This window comes from Tachyglossus aculeatus, chromosome 2 (genome assembly GCF_015852505.1).
Source record: "Tachyglossus aculeatus isolate mTacAcu1 chromosome 2, mTacAcu1.pri, whole genome shotgun sequence".
Classification (NCBI taxonomy): Eukaryota; Metazoa; Chordata; class Mammalia; order Monotremata; family Tachyglossidae; genus Tachyglossus; species Tachyglossus aculeatus.
The window spans coordinates 51,054,425-51,081,414 of NC_052067.1; the positions used below are offsets into that span (position 1 = coordinate 51,054,425).

The 26,990-nt window shown below is 44.8% G+C and overlaps 1 protein-coding gene across 2 annotated transcripts in view; it reads left to right on the forward strand.

The window, feature by feature from the left end:
- Positions 1 to 26,990, forward strand: part of BBS9 (Bardet-Biedl syndrome 9) — a 478,097-nt gene that overhangs the window by 399,318 nt on the left and 51,789 nt on the right. For both annotated transcript variants that reach the window (XM_038771136.1, XM_038771144.1), the window contains exon 21: positions 7,232 to 7,454. In XM_038771136.1, the coding sequence (XP_038627064.1) occupies positions 7,232 to 7,454 (223 nt within the window). The remainder of the gene's footprint in view (positions 1 to 7,231; positions 7,455 to 26,990) is intronic.

Consider the following 26,990-nt stretch of genomic DNA (forward strand, 5'->3'; position numbering starts at 1 on the left):
AATCTTGGTGTGACAGGGATCTTGGTCTTGAATTATGCTCTCCCAAATACTTAGTCCAGTGCTCTGAACATCGTAAGTGCTCAGTAAATACCATTGATCGTGATGGTGATGGTCTCTGTGGTGACCCCAGAGGTTTTCACCTGTCTCGGGAATGGTTTTCAAAAACACTTTGCGCCTGCAGCCTCAACTTCCCCAGCATAACTGAGGCCATTGTGTGTTTTAAAGCCCAGGTGCATATGGTCAGTGAGCTTAGTAAACTTAATGAAATACTTGAAAATGACATTTGGTTCTTTTGTTGCTAGCCCACTGAAATTATCTAGTGACCCCATTTGAGAAGCCCATTCTGAGTAATTCTTCGGGAGCCGAGTAATAGATTGTGTGGCCAGAGACCTCCCTGTCTGAACCGCCTTCCCCTCTAATCTTCATTATCAACCTGATTGCCCACCGTGGACATTTTCTTCAGAAGTGCCTCTTGGCAGCAGGCCTCAGTGCGCTGCCTCCATCCAGGTTTAGCGCTGATTAAAGTAATGACCCGCTTTGTGTTTCTAAGGACCGAAACTCACAGGTCAGGGTTGGAACGCAGGTCAGACGGCAGCCTCTTGATACACTATAACTTGTAGCTCGCTGAAAGAATCAAGTATCGGGATTTGCAGAGGGGTATTGTCTGGGTTTTCTGTTTATCCTGGGGCTCAGCTCTTCTGCGGCCACTGAGGCAGTTTGCCTTTGTTTGACGAAGATTTTTCGGACTGACAGGCCGGAAGCTTTACCAGGGCGTAACACATGTGAGAATTCCATTAAAAGTTGGCCTCTTTTCTGTACCGACTAAGGAATCAATCGGTCAGTCAATCAATCAGTGCTGTTCATTGGTATTTATTGAGCATTGGGCATACTAAGCCCTCGGGAGAGTACAGTACAGGGATCCAGATGATACCTGCCCATAATGAGCTTTAAGTTTACACCATCCACAATAATGAATTTCTGATCAATTTTAGTACTCTAGATTAAACCACTGAACATTGCTAAGAGAAACCTGGGTTTGCTTCCTAGGTTATGACCGGTCATTTTCTTCTTGTGATTTGAGTGACAGTGAAGAATTTATTGTTTTTCTCTTGACATATGCTTCCTAGAAAATGTTACACATCATGTCTCACCTAAATTTCCCACAATTTTAGTAGTGATATGAAACTGTTAAGGATTTATAGGTTCAGCATTGCTCTTTTGAGATACAGAACGCTCACGTCAAATATAATAACTTTTATCTCTGTGCAGTTGTTCAAATAAGTGATCTAGATCCTGATTTGTCTTCAACATGGAACCTAAGGCAGGTCTGAAGCCAAGGCGGTTCTCACAGTGGCTCATCTGGCTGTTATGATGACCTCTTTCCCTGCCTCTTTTCCCGAGCTTGATTTGAATTTGGTTAATCAGTGAAATTATGGCATTTGTTCGTTTTGCCTCAACCTCTACAGCATAGGATGTGGTGATGTTTCCATTATAAGCTTACACTCTGACTGGAAGACATGCCAAAGTTTGGCGCTCATTTGGAACAATAAGATTGGCCCCTGAAAGCAATGTTTTGAGAGTTTCATCAACTGATGAAAAAAGTTGGACTATTTACAGTTGCTTCTCTGCCCAGCATGGCATAGTGGATTGGATTTGGGAGTCAGAAGGTTGTGGGTTCTAATCCTGGCTCTACCACGTGTCTACTGTGGGACATTTGCTGTGCAAGTCTTCACTTCTCTGTGCCTCAGTTACCTCGCCTGCAAAATGGGAATTGAGTCTGTGAGTCCCACATGGGGCAGAGACTGTGTCCAACCTGATTTGCTTATATCCACCCCAGCGCTCAGCACAATGCTTGGCACCTAGTAGGCAATTAACAAATACCATAATTATTATTAGGTATTTCTTAGGCCTTTTAGGGCAATAAGCCTCAAAGCTATGTTGAGGAATTTCACTACACTGGGACCTCCATAACGGCAGGGTCAGGTCTCCTTACTCTACTTGAATCTCCCAAGTCTTTGGAACAGTGCTTAATCACTATCATTAATTGAGTGATTGACTGATTTAGGAATCAATCAATCTAAGCCCAGAAAAGGTAAGGGACTTATCCAAGCTCACTCAACTTGTAAGTAGCAGAGACGAAAGCAGGCCGTAGTTTTGCTAGATTCTTCCAAACTTCAGCTCCGTGGTTTCCTCTACATGGGTGAGACAAGCCCCCGTGTTTTTCCTTTGGGTTTGTGGTGGTTTGTGCCTCAGGAGCACTACTCTGGGATTGGGGTGTAGGTGAAAACTGGCAAAAGTTAGCTAATTTGTTGTCATTTATAGTTTTCACCAGAAGCCAAAGACCTACTTAGCCTCATTAGGAGGGTCGCTAGTCAGAAGAAACTCAGGCATAATCATCTGGAAATTGGCTCCCATTTGCTCTCAGTCTTTTTGACCTGAGCTAAAGGGTATAACATTTAGTAGACCTTGAAACAGGCTCATTTTCAGCTAGTATTTCCAAGTGGCCCATTATGCCCTCCTCAGCAAGCCACTTTGGCTCTAATGGTGGTTTCTTAGTTTCCATGGAGGCCCTTTGAAATTAGTGCATCTTATCCAGGGTGCATTATTTCAATTACAAGTTCGACAAGCTTCCATCTCAGTGTGGTAGTTGTAATATTCATTAAGCCCTTGCTCTGTGCAAAGGACCAGACTAAGTCCTGGGGCTAATTACAAGCTATGCAGTTAAAAGTTACTTGCCACAAATTAAACTAGCCTACATTGGGCCTACAGTCTAGCTGAGGATAAAAGACACATAGAGAGCAATAACTGTGAAGTACTGAACAACAATAAATTACACAATCTACCATCCAAGATGACAATGTAAAAAAAAAAGGTGGTAAATCCAATTTATTTTATTTTTAATGGTGTTTGTAAAGTGTTTACTGTATGCCAGGTACTGTACTAAGTACTGGGGTAGATACAGTCAGGATGGACACAGTCCCTGCCCCACATGAGGCTTACAGACTTAATTCCTATTTTACAGATGAGGTAACTGAGGCACAGCATTTCCCCAGATCCGCCCCATCTTCTTCATCTAAGCGATCACCACCTTGGTCCAGGTACTCCCAACTAGACTCCCATTGATCTCCCCGTCTCCCGCCGCTTCCCCTTTCCGGGCCATACTTCACTCTACTGCCTAGATCATATTCTTAATACCTTGTTCAGCATGTGTCTTCACTTCTCAAAAACCTTCAATGACTACCTCCTGATCTCCACAACAAGTAGAATTATCTTACCTTTGGCCTCAAGGCCAAATACTGAATACAGGCCCTCTCACCCTCTTGCTCTTTAGCTCCTTTCTCCCACTCCATTCCAGCTCACACTCTTTATTGGAAGTCTTCCCTGACTAATTTCTCACCTGCCCATTCTGCTTCCCTCTTCACTGCCTCATGATGCACTTGAATCTTTCCCCTCTAAGCATTTTGCTAGTCAACCGACCCTGTCTCCACAGCACATATGCAATATTTTTACATATGGTTGTTCCGTATATACAGAAGGACCGTGGGCTAGTGGATAGATCATGGGCCTGGGAATCAGAAGGACATGGGTTCTAGTCCCAGCTCCACCACTTATCTGGTATGTGAACTCGGGAAAGTCACTTCACTTCTCTGTGCCTCAGTTACCTCACCTGTGAAATGGGGATCAAGACTGTGAGTCCCACGTGGGACAACCTGATTACCTTGTATCTACCCCAAGATACCCCATTGGGGTATCTACCCCAATGCCTGGCCCAAAGTAAGCACTTAACAAACACCACAGTTATCATTAATTGTTATTATTATTGCCTGTAATTTATTTTATTTATTTGGGTCTCCCCAGCCAGATTTTAAATTCCTTGAGGGCTGGGACTTACCTACTTATTCTTTGTTTTTTTTTTTATGGCATCTGTTAAGTCCCTACGATGTGTCAAGTACTTTTTCAAATTTTGGGATGTACACATTACTCTATTGTGATATTCCATGAGTTTAGTAGTGTACTCTTCACAGAGCAAAACTCAATAAATACCACTGAGAAATACCATCCTTCCCTAAATTAGCCTGTACTGTTAACTTGTGCTTTGCTCTTGTCTTTCCCATCAGCTATTGTTCACACATTCTCTCCCACCTGGAATTCTCTCTCCCCTTGAATCTGCCAGATCACACTCTTCCCCATCTCTGAAGCCCTCCTGAAAACTCACCTTCTCCAGGATGCATTCCCTAATTCAGCTCTACCTTCCCAGGTCGTGTCCATCCGACAGCTACCTGTAGCACTTAGGTTTCTTCACCCACTCTTAAGCAGAATGGATGGTTTATCACGGAAGATCAATTTTCCACGGCCACCATCATTTGTAGGGAAATTGTCCATTAAGTCCCTAGGTCCCTAAAGTTGCCGGGCTGGGAAGTTGGGAAGAGCAAAGAGAGATTGTGGGAAATTTTTGAATAAGACCAGACAAAATCTTTATGTCTGGGTTGATGAAGTGGATTTTTGCAAACTCCATTTTCTAAAACTATCTCTTTTGTCATAAAATTAACTTCCCTTCCTCATCATCATCAGCAAAATGTATTTTTCTGGTTATTTTTCAAATATGATGAGCACTGAGTATGAACCAAGCCCTCTACTAAGCAATGGGAAGCATTACGTGGACTATGAATCACATCTTGTCCCTGTTCCACAGTGTTTACAACCGCAAAGTGGGGAGAGGATGAACATACTGAGAAAGATAGTGGAGTTTAGTAAGTTGAAAAGAAACATAAGAAAAGCAGCAGCGCTCTGGGAAGAGAAGCAGCAGGAAGAGAAGCAGTAGCGAAGAGTTCAAATCTGAGAACCAGGCCACCTGGATTCAAATCCTGGCTCTGCCTCTTGTCCGGCATCTGTCCTTGGTCAAGTTACTTCATTTCTTTGTGCCTCAATTTCCTTATACATAAAATGGGATTAAGTACCTGTTCTTTTCCCTTTTTAACTGTGAGCCCCATATGGGAGGGTGACTGTGCCTAATCTGATTCACTGTGGGCAGGGAACATGTCTGTGAACTTTGTTATATCATACTCTCCCAGTGCTCTGCACACAGCAAGTTTCAGTAAATACATTTGATTGATTGAATGCATTATCATCTGCCCTAATGGTTAACGCAGTGCTTGGCACATAGCAAGCATTTAACAAATGTAATAATAAAAGCCCATTGCATAATAGTAACAATAATAATAATAATAGAAACCCTGGTCCAAACAGTCACAGCCAATTCTAACAGTTGTTAAAGGGGATTCCCAACCATCCGCAGGAAACAGGGGTTCACCCTGGCGAGGTGGGTTGGAAGGGAGGGGGGGGTTACTCTGTAGTTTCAGTACAGACCCCTGAGCCTCTGTGATGGAAGTTCAGAACTAGGTGACCATAGCAAGCATCAGCCCTGACAAATTCATTGACCACCCACTGTGTGGGGGGCAGAAACCCCCTTTTAGGCGCTTCAAACATTCAAAAGAATGGTGTCTGCCCTTGAATAAACAGTATAATGGGGGAGACAAGTAGCGCAAACTGTCAAATGCACAGTACATTAAAAAAAATAGAATAAATAAGGCCTACTGTATGCAGAGCACTGCTCCAAAGTGGTTGGTAGAATACAGTAAAAGTAGAAAACTCAGTCCCTGTCCACAGGAACCTTCCAATCTAAAAGGGGAACCAGAAGAGGTACAAGGACATATCCATAATGGAAGCAGGCTACAGAATATACTTACAGTTGTTGATAGCATGAGAATGGCAAGATAAATATGAGAGTAAAGCAGCAAAAATCGAAGTAAACATCAGTGTTACGATATGTTAGGTATATAGGCATAATGGCCTTGGTGGTTGTTGGATTTGTTTGACCTGAGAAGGAGATAAGTGAAAGGGGGATGCCTCTTGGAAGAGGTGGGATTTCAGGAGGGCTCTGAAGTTAGGGAGAACTGAGATAGGAGGAAGATTGTGAGCAAGGGATCAGAGGGAGAGAGCAGAGATGGAGGCACAGAAAGGTTAGTCTGGGAGTATATATACAAATGACATAAACAAAAGCAAGCAATTAAATGAATAAATAAACAAAGAGATTTGCATCTCTATCCAAACCTGACCAGGAGAAGGCTTCTTTGGTGGGCTTTGAGTCCTGAAGAGATGTGGTTTGGAGAATTTAAGAGGAGAGAGAGTCCTTTTCTAAAAGAATCCAGAGTTTTGGTATTCCACTTTCTATCCTGCACATAGTAATTCTGGAGTCCAACGGCAATTTTTCTGTGGTATTGGCACTGTGCCTCATTATATTAAAGACATATCATACCAAATACTTAAACATGACATAGTATTTGACTAGCTCGGCGAGTTGGCCAAGAAAGGAAATTTGTCCTAATATAATGGCATATCTACTTAAATGATTTTACATGCTACACTCATTTGCTTCAATGATACATTTTTTTGTCTGGGTGAACCTACTAGAGAGAGGAGGAATTGGCCTGAAGCTAAAATGATCCCAGCTACTGAAAGCCCACAAGAGCAGCGTGGCCTAGTGGAAAGAGCACCAGCATAGGAGACAGGAGGCCTCGGTTCTAACTCCAGCTCTGTCATTTGCCTGCTGTGTGGCTTTGAGCAAGTCACTGAACTTCTCAGGGCCTCAGTTTCCTCATCTGCAAAATGGATGGTGAGCTCTGTGTGGGACAGGAACTTTGCCTGATCTGATTCTCCTTTATATATCCCAGCTCTTAGCACAGTGTTTGGCACACAATGAGTGCTTAATAAATTCCCCAGCAAAAGAGATAATGATAGTAGCATCCACAGAGGGTACTCCAGTTAGAACAGAATAGCAAAGCCACAGGAAGCTCACACTCTAACTGAGGAGAAAAATATTGAAATATGTACAATAGTAAGTGCTACTAATTATGAAATTTCTTCTTCGACTGGCTGCTATCCACCAATTGGCCATCCGGCATTGAGGTTGGGACCCCCAAGGTGGGCTCCGTTGATTTCCTCTTTTGAAAGCGGTAGCATTGATGCCTCATGCACATTTCTTTATTAGTAGTATTTCAGTTTTACAGAACTTTTCCCTCAGCCCAGCTTTTTCTTCCCGTAAGGATTACTATACTAAGGGATCTTTTAAGCGATTCAATTTAGCCTCACGGGAACTGTTAAGAATGGACAGTGGATCAAGGTAAAATCAAGGATCCACACTAATGAACTGCAAATTGGAATCTCTGACCAGGGTTGGGAAGAAACTGTGGACGCTGCCATCTCTCACCTGTTGAAAACATGCCTATCCAAGAACTCAAAGGAACAGGCCTTGAACCTCTCCGGCCAACTGATCATGCCCAAGGACACGAATCGGTTGAAGAAACACATCACCTTGCTCTGCAACAGGCTAGCCAAAGGAGGCCGCCTCTGCTTGAGTTCCGACACCGCGGCTCAGCCGACCGCTCTCATGCCAGGTAAGGTAGCTGGGTGTACTGCCCATCTCTTGGCTTGATTATACCCACCCTTTCTAGTTTAAGTATCATAGACCCACCCGAGGCAATGTCAGCAAGTCTGCCCTTCAGATGTCCCGGGGGAGCAACCCGGAGTAATATTCCTGGGGACTTTCAGGAATGGCATCCTCTCCTTTTTCTTGTACTTTGGGTACTTGCTACTTTCTGTTTTTCTTCCATGCAACGAAACGTGGATTTGAGAATCGAGCTATTTGCCAAGGGAGGTTTTTGTCCATTTGACCGTGAAATGCCCCATCTCCTGCAGCAGATAGCACTTCTTCGGGGGATGCTTTTGCCGCTGGGGGTCCCGGGCTTGCCTGGAAGTGCCTCAGGGACACGTGGTCCCGGGAGGGGACTGGAACTCTGGCCTGATTTCAGGATGGGACACCTCACCGTTTTTCCCCGCTGTCTGGCCTGGGTGACCTGTTCCCAGGCTCAAGTCCTAGCTTGGAAAGGAGCACAGTACCAGAGCCTGTCAGGCCCCCTTAGACCTTCTCCTCCTTCTCCCCCTCCTCCTCCTTCCCCTCCTCCTTCTCCTCCTCCTTTCCCTCCTCCTCCTTCTCCTCCCCTTCCTGGACTTTTCCACATGCTCTGACTAGCTACCTCCCTTTCCTTCCTGCCTCCCTTCTCCAAAACTCCTTGGGGAGACCATTTGGGTTAGCCATCTTTAGTTTCAAGATCATGTTGCCGTCAGCGAGATTGCATCTCTAGTGTGAGTTTCTGAGAGAATAACTTGCACATTTGCACTTTGGCCTTGAAAGTACAGTAGTGATTTTTCTTAGCTCCTTGCCATTCAGATGAGCTTTGCTCCGATGTCAGTGCTCTTGTGAGGGATGAGGTATATTCGACCATGGTTTTTGCCATGCTGGTGGTATTTCGTGCTCAGTCGTCCACACTCTTCTTCCTGGTTCCCCTGTTTCCAATGGTACCCAAAGCGAGATGACTGGTCTAGAGAATAGCTTTATAGGATAGAGTATTCCTGAGACCTCTACAGCAGCAAACATCACTAAGTCCTCACCTATTCGGTAGGCTGTCACTGAATATGCTTCTCGGAGTGGCTTCTTTAGGGTTTTGGAGGTCATTTCTTCTTTCTTGGAGAAACCAGGCGTGAAGCCAAAAGCGAGTAATACAGAACAAAACATAGAACACAAACAAATGACAACAACTGAAAAAGAAACAAGCTAATTACTGTACCCTCCTCCCAAAGCGATAGAGTATGGCCAGAAAAGCTGAGATTCAGAGCAGGACGTATTCAGGCGAGGGTGGCTGTTTTAGCATTACCAGATAGGTCAACTGCTGAGTAGTTTCGGAAGGCTGTAAGCTTCTTTAGGGAGGGATTGTGTCTACCAGCTGTATTGTACTCTCCCAAGCACTTAGTGTGGTGCTCTGCACACGGTAAGCAGTCAATAAGTACCATTGATTGATTGTGGTATTTGTTAAGCGCTTACTTTGTGCCAGGCACCATACTAAGCTCCGGAGTGGAGACAAGCAAATCGGGTTGGACAGAGTCCCTGTCCCACATGAGGTTCCCAGTCTCAAACCCCTTTTTACAGATGAGGTAACTGAGGCCCAGAGAAGTGAAGTGACTTGCCCATGGTCTTACAGCAGACAAGTGGCAGAGGCGGGATTAGAACCCATGACCTTCTGACTCCCAGGACTGTGCTCTATCTACTATGCCTGTGCTACAAGTGATCCCATGCTTTCTGGTGATGGAGTCTCATCGGCACCCAGGGCCCCAGTTAGCAAAAGTACAACATGGAAGTCACACTGAAAGATAGTGAAGGGACAGACCCAAATGTTGTGCCACATTAGCCAGGATTTCCCAGAGGCCCCCTTTTCTGGGTCAAGCCAGGAAGAAACACATCCAAAGAGAAATGGCTTAAATGTCCTCTTGTCGCCTGACTCTAGTTTGAGAACTTGGATATGTCCCCTTTATTCACCCCACCCTCAGCCCCACAGCACTTATGTTCAAATCCATAATTTATTTTAATGTTTGTCTTCCCCTCTAGACTGTAAGCCCCCTGTGGGCAGGGAATGTGTCTGTTGGTGCATTGTACTCTTCTGAATTGCTTAGTTCATGGCTTTGTGCACAGTAAGCGCTCAAATAATAATGGCATTTGTTAAGCACTTACTGTGTGTCAGGCACTCTGCTAAGCACTGATATGATTGAATTGAAAATGAATTGAATTAGGCAAGGAACGTGTCTACCAACACTGTTGTTTTGTATTCTCCCAAGTGCGTAGTACAGTGCTCTGCACACAGTAAGCACTCAATAAATATGACTGATTGATTGATCGATGGAACACTATTGTTGAATAAAACTCTTCCTTCAAAGAATGGAATACTGACAGTGAAAATTGTCTATTGCAGATAGTGCAATAATAATAATAATGATGATGGTATTTGTTAAGTGCTTACTGTGTGCAAAGCACTGTTCTAAGCACTGGGGTAGATACAGGGTTATCAGGTTGTCCCAGGTGGGGCTCATAGTCTTAGTCCCAATTTTTACAGATGAGGCAACTGAGGCACAGAGAAGTTAAGTGACTTGCCCAAAGCCACACAGCTGACAAATGGTGGAGTTGGGATTCAAACCCATGACCTCTGACTCCAAAGCCCGTGCTCTTTCCACTAAGCCACACTGCTTCTCTAATACAGAGCTTAGAACAGTGCACGACACTTAGCAAGCCCTTAACAAATACCAGTAAAAACAGGGAAAGAGTGAGAATGCGAAAACTGAATTTGAGCCCTGTAACATCTATTCCTTATCAATCAATCAATCAATCAATCAATCATATTTACTGAGTGCTTACTGTGTGCAGAGCACTGTACTAAGCGCTTGGGAAGTACAAATTGGCAACTTATAGAGACAGTCCCTACCCAACAGTGGGCTCACAGTCTAAAAGGGGGAGACAGAGAACAAAACCAAACATACTAACAAAATAAAATAAATAGAATAGATATGTACAAGTAAAATAAATAAATAAATAGAGTAATAAATATGTACAAACATTTATACATATATACAGGTGCTGTGGGGAAGGGAAGGAGGTAAGATGGGGGGATGGAGAGGGGGGCGAGGGGGAGAGGAAGGAAGGGGCTCAGTCTGGGAAGGCCTCCTGGAGCAGGTGAGCTCTCAGTAGGGTCTTGAAGGGAGGAAGAGAGCTAGCTTGGTGGATGGGCAGAGGGAGGGCATTCCAGGCCCAGGGGATGACGTGGGCCGGGGGTCGATGGTGGGACAGGCGAGAACGAGGCACGGTGAGGAGGTGAGCGGTGGAGGAACGGAGGGTGCGGACTGGGCTGTAGAAGGAGAGAAGGGAGGTGAGGTAGGAGGGGGCGAGGTGATGGAGAGCCTTATAGCCAAGGGTGAAGAGCCTTATAGCCAGGAGGCATGGGGCAGCAGGAGTATGTATCCCTAGAAGTGCCCTCTAGCTCACTGTGGGCACGGAATGTGTCTGTTTATTGTTGTATTGTACTCTCCCAAGCGCTTAGTACAGTGCTCTGCACACAGTAAGTGCTAAATAAGTGATCAAAGAGTGCCACCCCTCCCATTTTCCCAGAGGAAAGAAATGGAGGTCATGGAAGTCAAAAGAAATGATTGAGCATCTGCCGAGTGAGAGGCACTCAGGAAAAGTCCAGGCATTCTCCATTGATACCCAGGTGCGGGATCTCACCATCGGGTCTGGTTCTGGAGATGTTGGCTCTGCCATTCAGCTACTCAGTCCTTTGAGAATCTGGCAATCAGCCAGTGGTATTTCTTGACCTTTCTTGTGGGCTGAGCACTGTACGAAGCACTTGAGAGAGTACAATACAGTGGAATCGGTAGACATGTTCCCTGCCCACAAGGAGCTTACAGTATAATAGAGAACACAATAACGTAAGTTGCAGATGCCTTGGTGCAGGGAAGGAGAAATGCACCAGGCGGAAATCCATTTCAAGCACTTCAATGCTGACCCATATGTTGGCAGTCTGTGGTTGACCTTGAGCCTCATGCCCAGATATCGGCCCACCCTGACAGAATGCCTCAGAATTGGAAGGAATGAGCCTCCCCCATCACTCTCAATAGGGGATTCAATCGTATTTATTGAGCGCTTACTGTGTGCAGAGCACTGTACATTCCACTCATGCATTTTGATAAACCTGCTATCGTATGTCCAGAGTCCTCCTTTTGGAATATTCGTAAGCTGGAATCACTACTCCAGTATTCCTTTTACATCTTGAGAAGCAGCGTGGCTCAGTGGAAAGAGCATGGGCTTTGGAGTCAGAGGTCATGGGTTCAAATGCCGGCTCCTCCAATTGCCAGCTGTATGACTTTGGGCAAGTCACTTCACTTCTCTGTGCCTCCGTTCCCTCATCTGTAAAATGGGGATTAAGACTGTGAGCCCCCCGTGGAACAACCTGATCACCCCAATGCTTAGAACAGCTTTGTACATAGTAAGCACTTAATAGATGCATTATTATTATTATCTTTGTGGCCTGGGGAGCAATCTGCCATCAATCAATCAATAGTGCTTTTGGCTGTGAAACTCTGTATTAAGGGCATGGTAGAGCATTCTGAGTTAGTCAATAAGATCCTTGGCCTCAAAGTATTGCCTTTGCACTCTTTCCAGAACACCCTCAATGGAAAGCTAGCATGTATGAACATGTGCATGTAGGTATAGATATATATCCTTTCTACTCAAAGAAGATATTGCTTTTGATGAAATTCACCTCCGAGGGTGTGTGTGACTGAAAAGACCATCCCGTTGCACAAGAACACTGTCCCTTGTTGGGCTGTCAGGTTTGATGCTTGCAATACTAAGTGGTGTGTTTCCTCTTGCCTTCTTATCTCTCCATCTTTTTGAAACTTTTACTCAAAATGAGCTGCTCCTTCCTTGATACCATTGCACCATGCTGGTCTAACCTCAGCAGTATCATAATTATTATTATGGTACTTCTTAAACGCTTACTATGCGCCGTTCCAAGCACTGGGGTAGATACAAGGTCATCAGGTTGTCACGCAGGAGGCTAACAGTTTTAATCCCCATTTTATTTTATAAATGAGGTAACTGAGGCATGGAGAAGTTAAAGGGCTTCCCCAAGGTCACACAGCAGACAAGCAATGGAGCTGAGATTAGAACCCATGTCCTCTGATTCCCAAGCCCGAGCTTTTTCCACTGACACACTGCTTCCCCTGGCATTTCCTCTGACATCATCATCATCATCATCATAATGGTATTTATTGAGCACATACTAGGTTCAGAGCACGGTAATAAGCACTTAGGAGAGTACCAAACAACAGAATTGGCAGACATATTCCCTGCCCACAATGAGTTTACAGTTTAGAGGGGGAGATGGACATTGATATAAATAAACAATTTGTAATATATTATTTAAAGATATCTACATAAGCGATGTGAGGTGAAGGGTGGGGTGAATATCAAATCCCCAAAAGTCACATATCCAAGTGTGTAGACAACTCAGAAGGGAAAGGGAGCTGGGTAAAAGAGGGCTTAAGCACAGAAGGCCTTTTGGAGGAGATGAGACTTTAATAATTATTTTAAGGTGGAGAGGGAGGCAGTCTGGAGTATATGAACAGGAAGGGAGTTCCAGACTAGGGGGAGGACTTGGAAAATGGGTTGGTGGGGAGGTAGACGAGATCAGGACGCAGTGATTAAGTCGGTGCTAGAGGGGCAGAGTTTGCGGGCCGGACTGTAGTAGGAGATCAGCAAGGTGAAGTAGGATGGGACGAACTGATTGACTGCCTTAAACTTTCTCTTTGATGCTGAGGTGGGTGGCCAACAATTCCTTTCTTTCGGTATCCCAATTTTAGGTTTCCAAACAGTAGCTGTTTGGGTGTCCGGCTGTGGCTCATTCTCCTCCAAGATCTTACCCAGTGGAGGGAGGATCTCTTCCTCCCTTCAAGGCCCTACTGAGAGCTCACCTCCTCCAGGAGGCCTTCGCAGACTGTGCCCCTTCCTTCCTCTCCCCCTCGTCCCCCTCTCCATCCCTCCATCTTACCTCCTTCCCTTCCCCACAGCACCTGTATATATGTATATATGTTTGTACATACTTATTACTCTATTTATTTATTTATTTATTTTACTTGTACATATCTATTCTATTTATTTTATTTTGTTAGTATGTTTGGTTTTGTTCTCTGTCTCCCCCTTTTAGACTGTGAGCCCACTATTGGGTAGGGACTGTCTCTATATGTTGCCAACTTGTACTTCCCAAGCGCTTAGTACAGTGCTCTGCACACAGTAAGCGCTCAAAAATACGATTGATGATGATGGCTCAAGGTGAGGCTAGCTTCAGGGCTAAGAGACATATTTAGTTCCAGAACTTCATTATTGATGATCCTGTCTTGACAGTTGCTTTTGAGTAGAGCCTGTAAGATTGTGCTGATGGAGCTGCTCGAGGATATATGTGTAAAAAGGCACACACATATACACCCCCCCTCCCCCCCACCACACGCAATTTATTAGTGGTATAGAGAGTCGGCTTTAACTTTGGCTGAGAAGATAAATCCATAATTTTCAGGCCAATTACTACCAGTAAAGAAGCTTCTGAGACCTTAAAAGATCACTGTATGACCAGAAAGGATCCATTTTCTCCCTTCCTAGGATAGATCCATCTTTTTCCTTTTTCCTTGTTGTCAACTTTGAATTGTCATTGGAGTTTTCTGTAGTGTTTGAGAATGTCTGGGAAAAATCATGATCCTTGTCATTTGCCTCCAGTGAAGAGTTCTGATGAAGAAAGCAGTGTCTGTCTCTCGCAGGGCTTTCAAATGTCAAGATTTAGACCAATGCCAACAGGAAGTGTTTTATTTAATACAGATGTTTCTGTGCTGATTACTCATGGCTATTCTTGGCAAGCCAATATCTTAACCTCCATTGTGCTGCAGTGGCATTAGTTCTGGAAAAACTGTTTCGGCTTCCACTGTGGTGAGTGCAACAGCAGGACCAGAAATGGCACAAATAGCCAAAATATCACGCTGGAGGGTGAAGGAGGCGTTCAACAAATCTCTAGACATTGAGGTTCAGTGTCGAAACAAGCTGGGGGTAAATCAATCAATCGTATTTATTGAGTGCTTACTGTGTGCAGAACACTGTACTAAGCGCTTGGGAAGTACAAGTTGGCAACAACTTCAGTTCAGTAGCCCTGAACACTTCAGTAGTAGTAATAGTATTTACTAAGTGCTTGCTGTGTGCAGAGCACTATACTAAGCCCTGGGAGAGAATACATGGGGTGGGGAGGGAATTGGGAGACTTTGAAGGAGAAATTTGTGTTACCACTCAAAGATTTTTCAAGTAGTAGCAGTGTGGCCTAGTGGACAGAGCACGGGTCTGTGAGTCGGAGGACCTGGGTTCCAATTCTGGCTCCATCGTTTGTCTGTTGTGTGACCTCAGGCAAGTCATTTCACTTCTCTGTGCCTCGGTTACCTCATCCATAAAATGGGGATTAAGACTGCGGGCCTGAGTGGGACGTGGACTGTGTCCAACCTCATTATCTTGTGTCTACCCCCGTGCTTAGAATGGTGCCTGGCACATAGTAAGCGCACAACGAATACCATAAAAAAATACAATATTTTTCATTTTCTAATCAAAAGTTAAAGCATCCAAAATGAAAGTTTATCAACAAATGGATCAGATGATAAATGTACACATTCATCATCATCATCAGTTCTTACTGAGCACATATTGTGTTCAGAGCCCTGAACTGGGCCTATTTTAAATGCGGAGAACTGTACTGGGCGCCTACTGTGTCCTACACTGTACTCCATGTGTATTGTAGAGCACTGTTCATGCACCTATTATGTGAAGAATATTATTTGAAAGGTGTTCTCCAACTCAACATGTCTGATTACTGAAATTCTCATCCTACCTCCTAAGCTTAAATCCCCTCCCAACTTTCCCGTCTCTGCCAATAACATTATCTCCTCCCTGACCTGGGTATCATCCTTGTAACTCGCCATGTTCAGAGCACTGTGTACTATGTGCTTAGGCAAGTACAGTGTACGATCCCTTCCCTCAAGGAACTCACTGTCTAGTCGGGAAGGCAGACATAAAAATGAATTACAAATAGGGGAAACGGGAATGTTTAGGAATATGTATATAAGTGCTGTCAGGCTGAGGGTGTGGTGAATATCGAACATTTGGGAGATACAGATCCAAACGCATAGGTGACACAGAAGGAAAGATGAGTAGGGGAGGAGATGTGATTTTAGGGGGGCTGTCTCCCACATGATGGTCGAGTGCTTGTTGGAGAACATCAAGAAGGGCACCTTGCAGGTGATGTGCTTGAAGAGATCATTGAGGAAAGGGTTCGTGATGCCCGTGGCTTTGGATGAAATGCCAGGGTGGGGATGAACCTGTGGGAGCCTCTTGTACTCATAAATTGAACGGCTCTTCATGGGGCTGCACTTGTGCTTCTTACCGTCCTTCTTGGTACCTCAGTCACAGCTTTTTGAGCCCTTCCTGGGTGCTGGAGTGGCGTTGGCTTGTTCAGGCATCTTAAAGGCGCGAGCTATTCGCTGACATTCAGTTGAGTTCAGTTCTCACATCCAATCAACTGTTACATCCTTCCACGTCTTCCTCTCAAACTTTTCCCAGATCCAACGTATCTCTTCCACTCAAAAGCCACTAGCTGATTAAAGAACTCATATGCTGGTTAGACTCCCAATAGCCTCCTCACTGGACTCCATCCTGTTCCCTGGATTCCTGTAATGTCTCCTCACTCTTCAACAGCCTTCAGTGGTCACACCAAACTGAAGCTGCCTACAGTTGGCTTCCAGGCTCTTCAACAGCACACTGCATTTTACGTAACTGCTCTCTTTACACACCATTTTACATGCCAAAGCCACTCTCTTGAGGAAGGGGTCTTAGCGAGTCCAGATTACTCTTTGATAAAAATGGGCGGCTGGAGTAAGGGCATCTCAAAATCCCGAAGTCAGTCTGTTAGGCTGCTGCGGTGAAATAAGAGCCAACAGGAAAAAAAATCAAAAAGAAACAGGCGTAAATATTTTTTGGAAAACCTCCCAATTGAAGTGATAAAAATCTTATTATCCACAACACTGAAGGTTAGCCAAATGGAAATATGAGAAGATACAGGGTACTCCAAAGACCAACAAGAACTTGGCCCTAAGTGACTCCTGGGTTTCTAAACCAGGCACAGAACATTACAAAGCAGACCTTAATATACAGTATTCAGTGAATTGATGCTCTTCAAACCTCTACCCTAATTTATCTTAATGGCCTCACCGTTTTGAAAGAAAGTAGTAAAGCATTCTTCCGGCTGGCTGAGATTGAGGTGTAATACGGACACCGTCCTGCCAGCTGGGGTCCAAGAAGATCCATTTTCAAGCTGGGCTGTAGTGATTCCAGGCAAAGGAAAGGGTTGACTTGGCTTAGGATTTCTCCAAGGATGCCAGGAAATTGTCTTTGGAGGTGACAGTTTGCTGGAGTCTGTAACAGGCATTTGTGAGCACGACTAAACTGTAGCCCATTGGGCCCAATCAAATCAACTCAATGGTATTTATTGAGCACTTAATGTATGGTGAGCACTGGACTAAGTGCTTGGGAAAGTACAGTGCAACAGAATTGGTTGATGTGTTGAGAAGCAGCGTGGCTCAGTGGAAAGAGCCCGGGCTTGGGAGTCAGAGGTCATGGGTTCTAATCCCGGCTCCCTCACTTATTGGCTGTGTGACTTTTGGCAAGTCACTTCACTTCTCTGGGCCGCAGTTACCTCATCTGTAAAATGGGGATGAAGAGTGTGAGCCCCACGAGGGACAACCTGATCACCTTGTCCCCCCCAGTGTTTGGAACAGTGCTTTGCACATAGTGCTTAACAAATACCATCATCATCATTATTATTATTGTTATGTGTTCCCTGCCCACAATGAGCTTACAATCTACAGGTTGAGCTTAGAGTCTACAGAACACAGTACTAAGCACTTGAGATAATTCAGTTGATTGGTAAATAATAATAATAATAGTAATGATGATGGTATTTGTTAAGTGCTTACTATGTGCCAAGCACCGTTATAAGTGCTGGGGTAGATACAAGCCAATCAGGTGTCCCACATGGGGCTCACAGTCTTAATCCCCATTTTACAGATGAGGTAACTGAGGCACAGAGAACTAAAGTGGCTTGTCCAAGGTCACACAGCGGACAAGTGGCGGAGCAGGGATTAGAACCCAGGTCCTCAGAAATGCAATCCTAGTCCTCAAAGAGCTTACAGTCCAGGGGCCCAGTGGCCCTTTGGTGATTTGATTGCCTTTTTAGCAACAATCAGCATGAAAGGCAATGGACTGACCTAAGAAATGCTACCCAAATGTTGTCACTAGGAGTTACAGAGCAGAGACGTGTGGTCTGATGGATTGGGTATGGAGCTGGATGTTGAAACATCAGTGCCTCTCATTTTGTCAACATGAAATGGACATGTTACCTAGCCAGTCTCTGACCCTGAAGAAACTCACAGGGATGTTTGGAGGAATCAGTGTCATCCTTAATAGGTCACCCTTTCCCCCCATTAATGGCCCTCCTTTTCTGAATAATTTCCTTATCCAGGGATCTGTACCTGTAGCTTGAGGGTACTTTCAGTGCCAAGAATTTCTCGTGATTACGTCCTAGAGTTTCAAGTTAAGTACATTTTTGAACAGTCTGAGAAACAATCATCATTAAGGCACTTTACTGACTGCCTATCTACATCTAACCTCTCTGTGCTCTGCTATAAATAGACTTTAATATCACTTAATTTAGGCAAAGTCCGGGATCCCAAGAGAAATTAATCATCCTTTTTGGATGCTGAAAATTTCTATTTGTTTACTCTGGAATAGTCACATGGCCCTCTGCTCCTTATTACAGAAACATTTTGATTTGCCCTAATCATCAAGAACTACAACCTGAGATTTGGGGGTTTATAAAGAGTTGAAATAGAGTCCATGGAGGGAAGAGCTTTGGACTAGGTGCTCTTGGGGGAACTACAGAGGAGAAATAATCATCATCATCAATCGTATTTATTGAGTGCTTACTGTGTGCACAGCACTGTACTAAGCGCTTGGAAAGTACAAATTGGAAACATATAGAGACAGTCCCTACCCAACAGTGGGCTCACAGTCTAAAAAATAATAACAATAATAATAATAATAATGACATTTAGTAGGTGCTTGCTATGTGCCAAGCACCATTCTAAACTCTGGGGAGGTTACAAGGTGATCAGATTGTCCCACGGGGGACTCACAGTCTTCATCCCCATTTTACAGGTGAGGTAACTGAGGCACAGAGAAGTGAAGTGACTTGCCCATAGTCACACAGCTGACAATTGGTGGAGGTGGGATTTGAACCCGTGACCTCTGACTCCAAAGCCCGGGCTCTTTCCACTGCAAAATCAGCTGGAAGAAACAGGGAGAGTAACGACGGGAGTCTCATCATTCTCTCCTCCCCACCCCAACCCTTCACCAGTTCACTTTCTGGCTGAGCCGTAGGGGCAGGGCTGGGGGTTCTGGAGAAGCTTCATCAGATGGAAATCATTTCACCCCCATCCACCCGAAGATTCCCAGTTGCCAGGTGGTTCAAATCATGCTGGGCTGCTGTGTTTACCCCATGGTGTGCCCACGGACCACATTTGGGCTAGACACTGGAGCCTCAGGCCCATAGGGGAGTCGCTAGCCACCCCTACCTAACAAGGGGCAAAATCAGTCTCCCGAAGCTGACAAGATGTGGCCGTTTTTCAGCAACTTGGCTCAGGAGAACGAAAGAAAATGGGGATAAATTGAGTTTATTTAACTGCGGTAAAAGATATTCCAAAGGACTTTTCTCATTGCTCAAAATCTTACTAAACCAGGCAGTTTTGGTGTGTTCCTCCAGTTTCCCAAAGCTGACAAGATGTGGCCATTTTCCACCAACTTGGCTCAGGAGAACGAGAGAAAATGGGGATAAATTGAGTTTAACTGTGGTGAAAGATATTCCAAAGGATGTTTCTCATTGCTCCCAACCACTCAAAATCTGCCCAAAACAGGCAATTTTGGTGTGTTCCTCCAGTTTTCCTGTTTCCTAGAAGCATCCGGATAAAATACGAAGGGCTGATTATATAACCAAAGGGCATTTTTCCCTTCATCAATGGCTCTCAGAGCCTCATTCCCCAGGATCCCTGTCGAAAAAGAAAGGGTAAGCAAGTCCATCCAACACACCAAATGCCTGCTTATTGCCTGAAATGCTTGGGCTTACAGCCCACAGCATGAAAAAGCATTCATTCATTTGTGGGGCTCGCTCAGTGGACAGGTGGTTAGCATATATCTGAAAATGAAGGATTAAGAAGGTTAAAAAGGCTAAAGTAATGACATTTGCAAAAATGAATAATTTAAAGAGAATAAAGTCATGAATAATGAATCGAATAGAGGAACCCGAGTGAGATTAGAGGTTCATTCTTCTCATTCTCTGGTGAAATTTAGCTGGCAGCAGTGAATTTCTAACTTACCTCAGCTAAGTACAATTAGAATCGACACATTAGTGGCTGGGTTTGCTACCTCTTATCGCAGGCTCTTTGTGTTGAAACCATTAAATTTTAATGTGTCCAGCTTAAATATAAGTGGTCACGAATGAATCATAATGCCGCCTTCTGCTTCTGGTGAAAATAATCGTCAGCGAAAGAATCGTCCCTGGCGACCGTAATCCTCGTTGTCCTTTATTCCTGAACACTTGGGGGTTCTTGAGAGACCAGAATCAACACTGCCTCCCCAAAGCTAATTGCCTTAAAACCACAGGCTATCTGGATGATGGTAAAAAAGGACTTTATAACTCTGACATTTTATCCCTAAATTCCCACTAGGAATGAAGGAAAGCTACAATATACCCTGATGGCTATTTTCAGAGAGGGGTGAGCCCAGGCAGAACTTGTCTGCGGCAATGCGACATCGCCATATGACAGGGACACTTTCCTGGCTCTAACTTTAGCCGGCAGTTTATCGCGTGCGATCGGAATGGCCGGTGGGATGGATTTGTGTCCATTCTTCTTCTCTCCTGACCTCACTCTTCAGTTGCTCCCTCCCTGATGTCTCCTCCCATTCTGCCTCCAAGCATGCCAATGTCTTGTCTGTCCAAAAAAAAACTCTACTCACAACCCAGCTAATCCATCCAGCAGTTGCCCCATCATTCAATCGTATTTATCAAACGCTTACTATGTACAAAGCACTTGGTAGAGTATAATATGTTAACAAACAGACATGTTCTCTGCTCACAATGAGTTTACAGTCTAGATGCCTGTCCAGACTCATGGATTGGGTTGTCTGTAACTTTGTTGTCGCTGTTGTTGTTCTTATTATTATTTCATCATCATCGTTGTCATTATTACAGTGCTTGTTAAGTACTTATGTGCCAAGCACTGTATTAAGCCCACTGTTGGGTAGGGACTGTCTCTATATGTTGCCAAATTGTACTTCCCAAGCGCTTAGTACAGTGCTCTGCACACAGTAAGCGCTCAATAAATACGATTGAATGAATGAGTGAATGAAAAGCACTGTAGATACAAGATAATCAGATTGGACACAGTCCCTGTCCCACTTGGGGCTCATGGTCTAAACTAGGAGGGAGGAGGATTTGATCCCCATTTTACAAATGAGGAAACTGAGGCACAGGGAAGTTAAGTAACTTGCCTGAGGTTACACAGCAGACACGTGGCAGAGTGGGGATTAGAACCCTGGTCCTCTGTCCCCTAGGCTTTGCTCTTGCCACTAGGCCACACGGCTTCAGTGGATCCTCTGAAATTTCCATTAGTTGGCATTGAAAGGATTCCATCTCTGTCCATTAGTGACTAAGGGACCAAGTTTCAAAGTGATTTGTTTCTGGGAGCATCTTTAAGGCATGCTACCTGAAACTCAACCATATACTTCAGGCTTCAGCATCTCACTATTCTAGTCTCAGGCTCCAAAAGTCTCTAGGTGAGGGGAATAATAATAATAATAATAACAATAATGGCATTTATTAAGCACTTACTATGTGCAAAGCACTGTTCTAAACACTGGGGAGGTTACAAGGTGATCAGGCTGTCCCAAAGGGGGCTCATAGTCTTAATCCCCATTTTACAGATGAGGTAACTGAGAAGTTAAGTGACTTGCCCAAAGTCACACAGCTGTCAATTGGCAGAGCTGGGATTTGAACCCATGACCTCTGACTCCAAAGCCCGTGCTCTTTCCACTGAGCCATGCTGCTTCTCTAATTTTGGGAATATTTGTGAATAGTCATTTAGGGTTGGATCTAATGAAAGAGTGAGTCCTGGCAGAAATAGGAGTAGAAAGACCAGAAAAGTCTCCAGGCAAATGGCATAAAATGGTCCACAGGCGAATCTAATGCCAGAGTAACAGATTTCGTATACCCTAAGTCCTTCGATGTCCAAGAAGATGCGGCTGATGATGAGATGTTATCCACAATTCCGGATGTGTCTGAAAAGGACAGCTGATGATCTCTTTCCCCTTTTTAGTCAAGAATAACATGTTAAGTGCTCACTATGTGCAAAGCACTGTATTCAGCTCTTTCACCTCATGAGCCCATAAAGACAGCCCTCCTTTGCTGTTCTGATGCAGTTGGAACTTGCAGGGTGCCGCGTTATTTTTCTACTCCGAAGCCTCCGATCTCCCAACCTACCCCATTCCTAGTCAGTCAGCCCTGGTGACCACTTGGTGGCCCCTTGTTTTGCTGCTTTGTGGTCTTTAAAACATTCTTAATAATAATACCAATAATGATGGCATTTGTTGAGCGCTTACTATGTGCAAAGCACTGTTCTAAGCGCTGGGGGGATACAGCGTGGTCAGGTTGTCCCACGTGGGGCTCACAGTCTTAGTCTCCATTCTACAGATGAGGGAACTGAGGCACAGAGAAGTTAAGTGACTTGCCCAGTGTCACACAGCAGACATGTGGTGGAGGCGGGATTCGAACCCATGACCTCTGACTCCAAAGCCTGTGCTCTTTCCACTAAGCCATTTTTCCCTCTCCTTGGTTTCCCCAGCACCAGTCTCCTTGCATTTTCCCCTGGCCAAAGGTGTTTCATTGCTGATCAGTGAATGATGTTCTAGGACCATGAGTATTAAATGAGAGACTGAATGTCTAGAAATCCTGTGGTAGTCATGGCAGATCAAGTGAGAAGCAGCATGGCCTAAAGGACCCGGGTTCTAATACTGGCTCCGCCACTTGTCTGCTGTGTCATCTTGGTCAACTCATGTACCTTCTCTGTGCCTCAGTTACCTCATCTGTAAAATGCGGATTAAGACTGTGAGCCCCATGTGGGACATGGACTGTGTCCAACATGATTACTTTGTAACTACCCCAGCACTTTGAACAGGGCCTGGTACATAGGCAGTGATAAATAAATGCCATTTAAAAAAAAAGTGAATCATGGTTGAGAAGTGAATTTGGCTTGCAGAGCCACACTGTCACACCATCTCTCTGCTCCAGTCAATCAATGAGTGGTATTTATTGAGCACTTACTGTTTGCAGTACTCTGCTGCCTCTCTTCCTCTCCTCCGTCTTCTTGGCTCTCTGGAATCGAGTTTCCACCCCTTCCACCTCCCTATAATTGCACTTTCCAAGATCACCAATGTTCCCTTGCCAATTCGAATGGAATCTATTCCACCCTAATCCTCCTCCACCTCACAGCTGCCTTTGTCACTGTGGACCACCCCCTTCTCCTAGCAATCCTGTCAAACCCTGGATTTCCTCACAAGGTTATGTACTAGTTCCCTTCTCCTTCTCAATCCCCTTGGCCTGCTCTTTCTCTGTCTTCCATTCCCTAAGTGACCAAGGCTCAATTTTTGGACTCCCTTCATTCATTCATTCATATTGAGCTCTTACTGTGTGCAGAGCACTGTGCTAAGTGCTTGGAAAGTACGATATAGCAAAAAAGAGAGACAGTCCCTGCCCACAGTGAGCTTACAGTCTTGAGGAGGGGAGTCAGATATCAAAACAAGTAAATAAGCATCAATATATAAATAGAATTATAGATATATGCATATATATATGTATGTGCTATGGGGCAAGGAAAGAAAGGGAAGACCAAAGGGAGTGAATTGAGGTGATGCAGAAGGGAGGGGGAGCTGAGGAAAAGGGGGCTTAGTCTGGGAAGGCCTCTTGGTGGAGGTGCACCTTCAGTAGGGCTTTGAAGGGAGGAAGAATGATTCTTTGGCAGATTTGAGGAGGGAGAGCGATCCAGGCCAAAGGTAGGATGTAGGCCAGAGGTCGGTGGTGAGACAGGTGAGATGGTTAGCACCAGAGGAGCAGAGTGTGCGGGCTGGGCTGTAGAAGGAGATAAGGGAGGTGAGGTAAGAAGGGGCAAGGTGATGGAGAGCTTTGAAGCCAATAGTGAGAAGTTTTTGTTATTAGGAGTTAGAAGTTAGGAGTTTTAGTGAGGAGTTTTAGTGAGGAGGACTACCTTCTCTTCTCAGTATACCCTTACTCCCTTGTGGAGTCTGTTTACAAAATTTCTACCACCGCCTTCTCTATAGCAATAGTAGTAATACCAGTGGTAGTAATAGCAGCAGTAGTAGTAGTCATAATAGTAATATTCAGTCTGTTGTTGAGTTCGGTCAGTTCTTCCATTCACACCATTCCTAGAATCCACATGTTCTCTCCATCCAAACTGCTACCACCCTACCCCAGACACTTTTCCTCTCCTACCTTGACTACTGCATCAGTCTCCTCTCCTCCTTGCCCCCGTGTCTCCCCACTCCAATCCATACATCCTTCTGCTGCCTGAATCATTTTTCAATCAACATTACTTGTTGCATGCTTATTGTAAGCATTTTTCCTTGTCTTTATGCTGTTGAGTCATCACCGACCCACAGCTACTCCACAGTCACATCTCTCCCGGAACACCCCACCTCCATCTGCAATCTTTCTGGTAGTTGATCCATGGAGTTTTCTTGGTAAAATTACGGGAGTGGTTTTCCATTGCCTTCTTCCGTGCAGTAAACTTGAGTCTCCGCCCTCGACTCTGCCCATGCCACTGCTTCGCAGCACAGGTGAGTTTTGACTTGTAGCCGATTGCCTTCCATTCGCTTCCTTCTAGACTGTGAGCCTGTTGTTGGGTAGGGACCGGCTCTATATGTTGCCAACTTGTACTTCCCAAGTGCTTAGTACAGTGCTCTGCACACAGTAAGCGCTCAATAAATATGATTGAATGAATAAATGAATGAATTCCCTAGCCACTGGCCAAGCTAGGAATGGAATGGGTAGGCCTCTGCTTGATTCTCCCTCCCATAGCTGAATCTGGTAGAGTACTGGCAACTCTCCGGGTGCAATCCTGAGAGGGGTACTAAGCATCTGGGAGCATAGTAGACACAGTCCCTGCTCTCAAGGAGCTTACAGGGGAGAAAGATACTAAAATAAATTATAGCACCAATATAAGTGCTATCATACTCTCCCATGTGCTTAGTTCAATGATCTGCGCAGAGTGCGCACTCAAAAAATGCTGTTGTTAAATCGAGTGGGTAAGGTTTAAGCAGTCGAGTCTTTCAGTAATCAACCCAACCCCTTGCTGCTGTGGACTCAAGAAGTCTGACGATTGTGGGCATGTATTCAGCTCCTGAAACCACTAGCCATGAGAGCCGCATCTCTGGCTGTCAATCCAGCTGGTGTCCTGGTCAGCTGGAAGGGTCAGCCCAACTCAGGTTGGCCAGAGTAGGCTCTTGCTCTATGGGGAAGGAGAATCTGCAAGGTTCTCTGAATCCTAGCTCCTTCAGTACTTGTAGCTAGGACGTCTTTACAAATGCCTCTTTCAAACCCATATGCACTGGGTTCTGTCCTCAGGACAAATCTGATGAGGTGGTCCTCTGTGACTCTGCAGAGTGCCTTTATAAAAGCCTCTTTTCCAGATGAAATGGTCTCTTTTCAGCCTTTTCTTTCTTAATTGTTAATGCTGTGAGATGGGAGGGGGTGATTATTTCCTTACCCCTACCGTGGACTTGCCCTGTGATCTTGGGGCAAAGCCATTTTAGAGTCTCAGTCCAATTTTCTTCCTCTGTAAAATGAGCAAACTGCTATTTTTCCTTCCAGGGCTGCAAGGAAGCATGGCCAGTAAATTGACATGTAACTCACTTTCACAGGCCCACCAAACTTAGAATTAACGCTAATGCCACAGGCAAACATTAGCCCGCTGTTTTTCGTATCCTGTGTCAAAACCTCGTTCTGCTTTGGTTTCTGGTGCTTCATGACTGAGAATGGGGCATCCTACTTCCTTGGAAGCAGCTGGACTTTGAAATTGAGCTCATATTTGAGGGGTTAATAATAATAATGATGGCATTTATTAAGTGCTTACTATGTGCAAAGCACTGTTCTAAGTGCTGGGGAGGTTACAAGGTGATAAGGTTGTCCCACGGGGAGCTCAATGTCTTAATCCCCATTTTACAGATGAGGTCACTGAGGCACAGAGAAGCTAAGTGACTTGCCCAAAGTCACACAGCTGACAGTTGCAGGAGCCGGGATTTGAACCCATGACCGTGCTCTTTCCACTGAGCCACGCTGCTTCCAAGGGAAATGAAGTTGGCATTCACATCCACCAGCTTTATTCTATTTCTCATCTAGACTCCTAGCTCTGTGCTACTGCCATTGATGATCGTACCTATTCGTTCCTAGCCACAGAAGTTACTGAGAGAAGAACAGAGAATAAAGAGAATAATGGACTGCCTTATTGGGGACAATTATTGCTCGATACATTTTACAGCTAAAATATATTTTGAGTGCTACATTAAGAATAATGGATTTGGGTTGATTTCTGTAGTACGTAGATCCATAGCTAGACAGTAATTATCAATCAATCGTATTTATTGAGCGCTTACTGTGTGCAGAGCACTGTACTAAGTGCTTGGGAAGTACAAGTTGGCAACATATAGAGACAGTCCCTACCCAACAGTGGGCTCACAATCTAGAAGGGGGAGACAGAGAACAAAACCAAGCATACTAACAAAATAAAATAAATAGACAAAATAAATTATTTAGTTATGGTATTTACGAGGTACCCATGATGTGCCAGGGACTGAGTTAAGGGCTAGGGTACATATAAGGATAATACAGATTCATTTATTCAATCGCATTCACTGAGCGCTTACTGTGTGCAGAGCACTGTACTAAGCTGCCACTCACAATCCGTTTAGAAGTTAGACAAAGGCAACAGTGGATTGCAAACAGCAAAAGCAACAGAGTCAGCACACCGAGATGACGTTGTCAGGGCATGTGAAAGAATCGATCTTTAAGGGGAGAGGTCTCAGGCCCTCCACCACTTCAGAGTGGTGAGAAGCAGCACGGCCTAGTAGATAGAGCACAGGGCTGGGAGTCAGAAGGACCTGGGTTCCAATCCCGGCTCTGCCACGTCTGCTGTGTGACCGCAGGACATGGGGATTAAGACTGTGACCCCATGTGGGGCAGGGGCTGCGTCCAACCTGACAAGCTTGAATCCACCCCAGTACTCAGAACAGTGTTTGGCACATAGTAAGGACTTAGTAAATACCATTATTATTCAATATCATTCAATATTGA